This window comes from Dioscorea cayenensis, chromosome 7 (genome assembly GCF_009730915.1).
Source record: "Dioscorea cayenensis subsp. rotundata cultivar TDr96_F1 chromosome 7, TDr96_F1_v2_PseudoChromosome.rev07_lg8_w22 25.fasta, whole genome shotgun sequence".
Classification (NCBI taxonomy): Eukaryota; Viridiplantae; Streptophyta; class Magnoliopsida; order Dioscoreales; family Dioscoreaceae; genus Dioscorea; species Dioscorea cayenensis.
The window spans coordinates 15,146,168-15,156,935 of record NC_052477.1 but is presented as its reverse complement, the minus strand read 5'-3'; the positions used below and the strand labels follow the sequence as shown (position 1 = coordinate 15,156,935).

General features: G+C 35.7%; 1 protein-coding gene across 2 annotated transcripts; it reads right to left on the bottom strand.

The window, feature by feature from the left end:
• Positions 1 to 5,392: 5,392 nt before the first annotated feature.
• Positions 5,393 to 8,993, bottom strand: LOC120264587 (probable aspartic proteinase GIP2). 2 transcript variants are annotated; one of them, XM_039272409.1, is made up of 2 exons: positions 7,389 to 8,993; positions 5,393 to 5,909 (listed from the first exon to the last, which is right to left on the bottom strand). In XM_039272409.1, exon 1 carries the CDS (start codon positions 8,961 to 8,963, stop codon positions 7,863 to 7,865), a length of 1,101 nt encoding a protein of 366 aa, XP_039128343.1. In that variant the 5' UTR covers positions 8,964 to 8,993; the 3' UTR covers positions 5,393 to 5,909; positions 7,389 to 7,862. The 2 variants fall into 2 exon arrangements, with proteins under 2 accessions (XP_039128343.1, XP_039128342.1); XM_039272408.1 differs by having other exon boundaries at positions 5,858 to 6,078.
• Positions 8,994 to 10,768: the final 1,775 nt, after the last annotated feature.

Here is a 10,768-nt window from a genome sequence, read left to right as displayed (position 1 = left end):
ATTGGTTTTTACTCTAGCTAAATACCAATACTTTGTGTTTCCGAGCAACTATTCCTCGTGGGATTCGACTCACCCACTCACCGGTTATTTTATTACTTCGACGACCTGCGTGTACTTGTGGTACACATACGCAAGGGGTGTGTTAATTATTTTGGTATAGTTCTGGTGGAGTTGTGCTAACGTCCCCTCACTAAGTAACTGTGGTTGCTCACCCACCCTTCTTTCCTTTCCCAGGTGTTGGTTTAGCAAAACAACGCGGATGTGGAGTGCAAGGCAAGAGTTAGTTTTAGTGTAGTTACTTGAGTCATTTGTATAGATTCCCAGTTCTTGTTTTGTAGCATGTAGAATCCATTAATGTAAACTTCTTGTTAACTTTTGTGTATTCATTTCTGTATCTTAAGAACCCTTGTATTAGTTGTGGTCTAAGTGTTGCATGAGAACCATACTCAACGTTTGTTTTGTATTAAAATTTTGTATTATGAAGTGTGAGCATTATGTCTCTTATCTTTAGTTTGTCAAGTTAGTCTTGTGAAGAGAATTGTTCATTTAGTTTATTGTTAAGTTATTCCTACTTGTCATAGTAGTTTTGTACAAGGAACAGGTTAGCCTTACGGTGATCTGCGGCTGAGGCAAGTGTTCGGCCTCCCTTGGGTTGTCATGGCGGTATGTTGCATGTGGGGCCCGTGGTTCAAGGTGTAACATCTTCCATATTCTAAGAGATTTCGGCGAGGTTTCTCAAAGTTAACCAAACGATCATCATTAGAGGAAGGCACAAGTGACACACATCATCTCGACAAACTTGGGATCCTCTCATCCTCAACCTTAGCGGACCCATTGAAGGGAGTTAGTTTAGGAATTTTATTGAATGACTATTTATTCTTGGTCTTATGGTTTTCTTTTTCTTTAATTGTCTATTTTATAATCCATAATAACTTAATTGGAGGGAATTGTATGTCTAGGTCCCTCGATTATTGTTTATGAAGCTTGATTATTTAATCCAATAATCTTTTTAGTTTTTGTGAATTATTGCATGTGTCCTTGAATGATATGTTTGTTAATGTGGATGAGGAATATATGCCCCCACATTAGGAAATCCATGCTATGTTGGATCTATACATGCTCTAAGAGGTTAAAGTATTGCTAGATCTTTGGATTAGGGCATTGATTGCCCCTTTAGCCATAGGCTTTGATTTATCCTTTTCTCGTGGAATTCCAAAAAGCACTTAAGACAAACATAGGAGGCTGGGGTGGAAGAGATTTGATTTTAAGTTCCTTGTGATTTAGACCTAGTTGCCAAGAGATTTGGGACTAGTAGGTCTTCAATTCCCATGGTAAAAATTCTAGAACACGATTGTCGCACTAAACGGCTATCATAAGTAATAATCAAGATAACTATCATACAATCTCGCGACTCTATCCAATTGTGCTTAACGATTCTCCAATTGCATTGTGAATTATATTGTAGAAGTAGATTAAAAGAAAGAACGTAAACGCTTTAGGCTATTGATTAAGTGAAAAATAATAGGAGCCTCTTTTGTTCCCTGTGGAAATACGACTCTCATGCTCATCCATAAGTTATTACTTGATGACCAGTAGTACTTGCGTATTAACGGACCAATTATAATACTAATTGCATATTCGCATGTTGACACTTGCACATATTTGACATCACACATAAAAGCTGTCCACGCTATGCTCGTAAGGAGGAGCATGAAGATAACCTGGAGGACCTTACGGGTAGAACTTGAGCTAGTAAGTCAGATCGGCCCAAAGGAGTTTACAAGCACAACATGCTCCAGTAAGGATGGTCATAGGGCAATCCATAAGAGGTTACGGTCCATCACTTACGACGATAAGATGGGCCATAACACATGATAGAATACCTCATGGATGGGACTTACAGGCGTAAGTGATCCCGTAAGGTTCATGACTCATCATCCCTACTCCATAAGGCTACATTTTTTACATCCGTAAGACTCAACCGGGTAGGTATAACTATTTCAAGAGGGTTTCTAGGGGTATCATTTGTCCTATTCAAAGGCAATGCTTGAGGGAAGAAAAGGGGTGGATTTCTAGTGTTTTGAAATGAATTAGGAGGGAGAATCAACCCACCTATCTTGGAGAAGAAGGATTGCAACTCGCCAAGATTAGCTTGGTGGCGTTCTGTAAGGTCCTTAGGCGTTCTTTGGTAATCATCTCGGCACCATTGAGAAGGGGGTTTTCATATCTCTTTGATTCTCATTGTATCTTGTTGTTTGGATGCTTACTTCCATTAGTTGAGAGCTAATTTTATAGATGTTCGGGTATAGTTAAACTCTAGGTTTTTATTCTATATTGACTTGTTGATCTTGTTGCTTTAATTATTCCTTAATTAGATCCAATTGCATGTTTTGAATAGCTTGATTGCTAACATGGTGAAAGCAATAGTTCTCATGTATGATGTGCTTTGTGACAAGTAAAAATACCCACATAGCATAGACATGCCGTGATTGGAGGAGATTGTGAGTAAGCTCTACTAATGGGGGTACTTTAGAGTTGAGAGTTCTCTCCCTTAATCCTTCCTCGTGAATAACAAGTGATTTCCATGCTCTTTGTAATCGTAGGGGATAGATTTTAAGAGAAATGACATTTCTATTCTGTATGGGATTATGGATAATCTCTTCACAAGAAGGATTATCTATTTCAGATATTTGTTGGTTCACATTGAGATTTCGTAGAGTGCAATGCGATTGTGAGGTGTCTGTATCAGCACTGTATTGAAGCAGTTACTAATCATCCTTACAAGAGGGGTTTACTATATTTTAGGATTTCTCTTGGTTCAAATAGGATTATATACTTTTACAACCTTTGTTATGAACTTAACAAACCCTAAAAGGATACTATGCCCGGTATCCCTTTTCCTCCTTGTTTCTTGACCAATTTTATTTCCCTATTCTTGTTTTCTTTTCTCTTGTTTCTTAGTTTGCTTATACACATTACAACCTTTGTTTAGGCTAGTTTTTAGTATTAGGACTAGTACTAGTATTCTCAATCTTCACCATATATCGATACCCCGCTTTTAAGCACTTTATTACACAATTAGCATGTACACTTGTAGCTATAGTAACCTTTTCAAACATGCTCTTATCCAAGCATATATGAATAAGAACAAGTGCTTATTGGTCCTTCTTTCTTACCTTCTGAAACGGATCCTTGTCAATGCTTCCTCATTCTTCGACTGCTCATAGCCATTTTCTACAATGTCCCACACATGCTTTGATCCAAGCAAGGCTCTCATTATACTACACCAATTTTCATAATTATCCTTTGTGAGCTTTGGAATGTGAAAGGGAAACATGTTGCTCATGGTTTCAAGCAGCAAAGTACTCCTTGACCTTCTAAATATTCAAAACTTTCTTTTCTATTCCTTATACAAGCAAGCCTCTAGTTAAAAATCTCCTAGATCCTATTGCCGATGATGGAACACTCACATTCACTAAAACTCTCCTTCTTCATTTGATAGTCAACTCTCACTAGGTGTCTTTATACCACCATACTACTTGGAATTTGTGGAATTGGGCCCAGATCTAATGCAATTTGGGTCAAATCTGAAATTTTGAGTAGCTTGTAGAGATGTTATTGGATAAATGTTATTGGATAAATGGCCGGCAATGTTGAAGAACAAGGTTGCCGAAACAAGGCTAACGAGTTGGGATTTAGATACCATTTTGTTAAACCAAATACAACAAACAACAGTTTCCCATGCTCAAGTAGACATATAGAACAATAAAATCACCATAAAATCCATACAATAAAGTAGTCCATGCGTGATTTACAGCAACAAATAAAAGCGTTTCAGAGTGCACTAGGGTTGTGGTAAGCTGTTGACAAAAATCAGACTCTGATTTACTGGTAATTGCTAGTGCATGCTGCGAAGAAGCTTGGATGAAAGCTATTGTAAAAATCACTGTTATGAAGATAAAAAAACAAAGGGTTGGAATTCAATTAGTGGAGAACTTACATGAAGTGCCCAATTACACATTGACACATGTCCCATGTGTAGTCCCACTTCCCTTTTCCTTTTCTCCAGTTAACTCAAGCCCTCCATTAACCTTCACTTATTCCAAGGAAGCAAAAACTATATTATATTAGAAAGCTAACTTTTTATGTTTCCATGTTTGATGATGCATCAGCAGAGAAAAACAAAATGGAAATATTTATATATATATATATATATATAAAGCAGAGTTTCACATGTTTGATGATGCATGACATAATAACAAAGCATAAAATGGCATTGCAATTTGTAAACTCCTAAACTGTGGCAAAGATAATAAAATGATATTGTAAAAATATCTATTTGAAAAATCATGGGATAAATAATTCTAACGGAGGGCTTCAACTCTCTTTAGGATGGCATCGGGCGGGGCGGGACGAGGCAGACCTCTACCACCACCGTCCAACTTGAACCATCAATGCCCCCCTTGCCCACCCCCACCCCCACCCCCTTGCCCGCTCACTGCTCAAATAGTGGTATTGTAAATACCACAACCACTACCACGCTTTTTTTCTTTATGCCCCACCCACCATTATTATTATTATTTTTTCCATTGTATAATTATGAATGTAAAGGTACAAACAATCAAATAAAATTGGGAAGAAATTACAAAAAACCAAAATTGTCAATCCCCTATAATATATAATATTTATCAATAAATTAAAATTATAATATTTTATTGAATTTTTTTAAGTTAAACAATTAAAATACAAAAGTATAATCAAAACATACAATAATCATAATTGAGTGGATATTATAATTGGCAAATTAAGAAAACCTAAAATTACATGTATATATATAAGGGCATATAAATATAAATAAATGCTTATCGTAGGGGGTGAGGGGCGGGCGGGGGTGGGGCAAGATAAAACCAAAACTGCCCGCCCTGCACCCCTCACAAAAATTCCCCGCCCCACTCCGTCTCCTAACCCATTCTCTAATAGAAAAAAAAAAACCCGTTCAGGGCTAATTGGATTGGAAACCACAGATTGGTTCGAGTTTTACCATTCCTCAAGCTTGGAGTTAGAGTGGTTTGGAGAAGAAGAAGAAGAATATAATATAGTTTTTTTTTTCTTTTGCTTCCTTGGAATAAATGAAGGTTAGCGGAGGGCTTGAGTTAACCGGAGAAAAGGAGAAGAGAAGTGGAGCTAAACATTGGACATGTGTTAATGTGTAATTGTGCACAACATGAAATGCATACAAAGCACTTCATGCAAGTTCTCCCCATTCAATTAACACACCTCTTCACATCACACATTTTTAAAAATAATGTTTATAACATTACAAGTGATAACAACTATACGATCAAAAGCACACATATCTCAATAGGTCTCATTGCAATAAGAATGCATAACATCATAACACTTATTTGGCCACAATAGTGATGCCAAAAAAAGTAATTAAAAAAAAATAAATAGTGAAAAAATATAATAGAAATTACGTGGATAACATAAGAGAATTCTAGAGGAAGGTTATTCGCTAAAGCTATATGGAATGTTTAGCCTTGTAACTCATCTTGAATAAAAAAGGTTTCACTAGTATAAATGAAAATCCCTTTTGAATCGCTGAAAATGAGAGAACATTAAGATCCGCATGGGTTGAAATTAAATATCATTCATCATTAAAGTAATGTCTATCAAAGGAGATCTGCACATTTATTGAATTGAATACTTCTTCAAGCACCAACCCCAAAGTTAGGCCCATTGACAGACTAACAGCATCCAACATGACTGGGCTACACTCAATGCAAGGCCTCGGATCTCGGATCTAGTCAGAAATATCACCAACAGACAAGAATAAAACAAAAAAAAAATACAAAAATACAAACCAATAATAATACATAGAGATAATTCATGTACGGGCTTCAGCAACCCTACAAAGATACAGTGCCACATTTAACAAACAGAATCAGGAACACAAATGGAATTCAAAGCTCTCACACATACAACAAACTATAGTAACATGACCTCATAAAATAATTGCAGAAGTGTATATCTCCCTTACTAATAAACAGAATCAACAGCTTGAGTCTAGATCTTCGACTGTGAAATAGGAACAAACAGAATATCAACAACCGCAACCAAATCTTCGATTGCAATCAGAAAAGATACTCATGTCCGGTAGTGCTACTACAGAAAACATGTGCACATGGTAGGACTTATTCCTCCTAGCTGGGTAATTTACCAGGGATAGAGATGTACTAAAAACCGCAGAAAATACAGAATACAGACAGAATTATACAGGTGCGAGAGCCTACCAGGTTCCGAGCTATTGAGTTGGGTTCACCAAATGCCATGAATTAAGGCTCGCTAGAGGATCTACCCAATAATAATAATAAAAAAAAGCTATACTTAGATTACAAACTCTGGACTAGGCCTTAACTTACAACTAAAACCCATGCCTTGAAGAGGGTTAATCTAAACAATGAACAACTCTAATACACAAGACTAAAAAAAGAAAAAATCAGAACTTACAAATATCAAAAACATTTAAAAATTTTTAAAAGGATGAATCAGAAAAATAAGGTAATATTATAATTTTCTAAACATCCACTCACTTAAACCACAACATTAACTTAATATCACCAAATAATACAGAAAGAGAACAAGCATTTTAAGACCATCTTTTTCAACATGAAACCAGAAAAAACTTTTCATAAATACCAAAATGATGAACAAAATTTAAGATCTTATGCATACTTATATGTATACATATATTCACAAAATACACTAATGCAGGGATTTTTAAAAGATATGGCTTTCAAAACAATTCACACAACTCTATTGAAAGGCAAAAAGCAACATGATAATTAAACATCAAATTAAGCACGGTTTTTTTAAACACATCCTATTAACAAAAACAAGGTTCATCAAGTCAACAAGTAAGAAGGGAAAATAATGATAATAAGAGGAAGAAGAATCGGATCGAGAAGGAAGAGAAAAAAAAAGATTCACTCCCACTCAAATGAGTCTCGTGGCTAACCCAAGGCTTCAGATGACACATGCATATATAAATATAAGAATTAAACTAAGACTGCATGCTTAATTACAAAACCTGATGCATAAGAACATTTATATATACATAAATATAATGAATTAAACTAAGACTGCATGCTTACAAGGAGAATAAAATAAACCAAGATGTGATTTCCATGCATGGACATGAGAGTAAAATCGAGAGCAAAGTAGTTATACTTCAGAACTCAGAACCAGAATACATGTCAACATTCATGGACTGCTTGCAAGTAATTAATAAAAACAGAACAAAACATCAGAACCAGAATACCATTTCAACATGGTTGTAATTTTGACACCAAGGCCCGCAACGATCTACAATAGCAAGGGTGACCTACCTCTAAGCTTGTCGGTGAGATGCCGGTGAAGAGTTTCCTTCTTCCGTCAAAAAGAGCTTCAAGAGAAAAACTGAATTTCGGCTTTCTTTTGACACCAAAAACTCCAAAGGTTGAGTTGTTTTGAAGGAGAAGAAGAGAGCTTTATAGAGGAATTTGGCCTTCAATTATTGCAGCTCAAATGAAGTTCCACCAGGCCGACATGATCCGGAATTTTACGAAGGCATGCCAAAATGCAGTCAATGATTAACTCAGAAAGATTCTACTTAAGACTTAAAGCAAATTAATTAGTCTAAGACAGCCTTAAACTGAGGAGACTTGAGTCAAAACATGGTCAAACATCACACAAGTAAACCCAACCAACACAATGCAAATCTTTCAAGGAACCCTTATTTAAAATTTAAAATAAACCGCTGACATAATGACACAAGCAATGATCACCCGTGAACAACATCATCACGCAGCATACTTCCAAATCTAAGGCTTGGAACCAAAATAAAAGTTTGCACAAGTGGTTTGTCGAAACAGCAGAGAAGAGCTAAACCGAAGAACCGAAGTAGCCAAATCAAACTCCAAGAAGTTATTCTCCAGTTGATGCCCACCAATCACAATCGAAGTACGAGGGTTCAATCCTCCATCAACCAAACCCAAGCAAACCACTCCTTTCTCCTTCACCTCCACCATTGAGTTAGCTCCGAACACCCTCCAATAAACATCCTCACTGCCCAAAACCAGGTCAATAATTGGCACGTCAGGCCCAATCCTGGTGCTCTTTATACTCTCAGAGCTAAAACAAGTCTTGAATGGTTTCACTGGTGCCACACTCTTCATCTTCTTAGCTTCAGCTGCCTTGATGAATGCCCTGGTGACTGCCTTGTAAATGCTTGTCTCCATGCTAGTGAATGGTGTCACCGTGCTTAGCTTTGTTCCCCCAACTCCTTCATGATCTATTTCCAGCAGTTTTGTGTTTATCTTCACTGCTTTGCCGTCTATCTTTACTGAGCTAACGCCAATGAAATACTCAGACGAACTTTCACCTTTGAAGGAGACTCGAGTGCTCACTGGGTTAGGAATAAGTAGTGTTTTCATGAGAGAGCTAGAAACATCAATACCAGGGGCTAGCTTGTAATTGCCTCCATTACCAACAAAGATGAAACCATTTGAGGATCGAGTTGAAGAAAGACACAGTGCGAACTGTGGATGAATGTTGAAAACTGATGACAACTGAACTGGGACGGCCATCTGGGTACTGCCAAAGCCAGCAACACCTTGAACACCACTGGCCAAACCTTCTAGCAAGTTATTTGACCCACAGGAGAAAAGAAAGTGAGGAACTTTGGCAAAGTTCCCGTCAATTGACCTAAAGAGAGCGACATCATCGATGACATCGCCAGTGGTGCTGAGGTTGATGATGGAGTTCTCCGGGAAGAGACCACAAGTGTTGTTATTGCAGTTGGGACCGGGAGCGTCATTGCAGGTGTTGCAGGTAAGGGACTCGGCGACGGAACACTCTATTGAGTTGCACTGCGCTGGACGGTAAGATGATGAGATGTAGTGATCGTCACAGTTTACCCACATGAAACCGCTTCCGATATCGACGAGGAGCTTAACGGGGGACGAGAGGTGTTCTTTGGTAAATGCTGGTGATGTATTGGAGGGTGGTGGGATCTTTTTCTGACAGGGAAAAACTAAGGTTTCATGGTTTTGTGTAGAGAGGGAGATGAAGAGAAAGAGTAGAGTGGAGAGGAGTAGTTCATGGTAGTGTTGAGAAGCCATTGAGTTGATGATGTTGTGAGGATGTTGGGCTGGATTTTATTGGCTTCATGAATTCATGCATGTGATTTTTTTATTTATTCATATATTAAAATGGATAGTATAATTTATTCATTTGCTAGCTGTTGTTGCAGAATCACATTGCAGAATAGTTGTATATTCTTGACCTTGGCTGGAGAGTGGAAATGAGAGTTGAAAATGTGTGAAATATGTGGAACATGGGTTATGCAATGAATTGGAACAAGTGGAACTGTGTCTTTGTTTATATCAAGTGGGGATTGTTAATTAATTGTCTTTTAATCGTTAAATAAAAGAGAATCAGCATACAAAGCGAATATTACTCTACAGTATCATGATGCCAGTGATTTCGAATCCGTATCTCTACCTATTTACTATCAAAATAAGAAAAACATTGTAAAATTAAAAAACTACTGCGTTAAGCAACGGTTCTCAACCGTACATATTATTATACTTTTTTCAAACTAGTTTTCAATAAATCTGCCCATTTATACTGATATTTAATTTTTCCCAACTTTTTGCATATTACAAAAATTCCATAATAATATTTTTAATTATCTTAATACAACCCAATATGTAGTTGCACACAACTAAAACTATATAATGCATGGAAGCATAATTCCATTCCATGCATGGTTCTTGCGGAGAATATGGCATAAATTTTTTCAATAATATGACATAAATTTATTAGCATAAAGTCATGCATCTGGCCAATGATGCAATGCTTATACTGTTGCGTAAAACTCCCTGTTATATTAATCTTAAAAACCTATTAGTATTAATAAAAAATTATTACTATTTAGAAAATAAAATTTACATATAAAAACATTTGATTTTGACTTGTATTAATTAAATAAAAATTTCCCTTCTAATACAATATTAAAAAAAACATTCTCACACTCTTATGTACTTAAATTAAAAACAAATATTTTAGTATTACAAAATTTAGTCTTCTATTTATATATGGTTGATTATTAATATTATAAATGTTTATAATTAATTTTATATACTAGGTAAATTCCCTTGCTTTGTGTTGGTTTTTCACAATTGTAATAATTTTGGGTATATATTTTTACTTATAGCACAATTTGTTTTCAAACTTTTCTCTTATTAGCCATAAATTTTCTCAATTAACAACTTGACCAATAGATAATAAATGAAAACCCAATACACTTGAAATAGTATTAAAGTAGTTACAAACTAAACAATAATATGCAGACAGAATTCTCGCAATATTGCATATAGATGACATATAATTAACAAATTATAATATCATACATTGAATATGTAAGAGAAACTGCAATGAAATAATGCCCAACACAAGAACAACCTAAAAAAACATTAAAATAAAAATAATATTTAGAAGAGAAATAAAAAGAAAAAATAAATGTAATTACACAATAATATATTTCCTAACTTTTCAACAACACATTGAAAGATTTTTTTTTTTAAACACATTGAAAGAATTAAAACAACCATTATTACTATTTTGAGCATTAAATCATGCAATCAATAAAGCACCCCTAAATTAATTATATTGTTCCTCTTCATTAAAATTTTTCTAATACACCATGTTTGGAAAGTCATTCAAT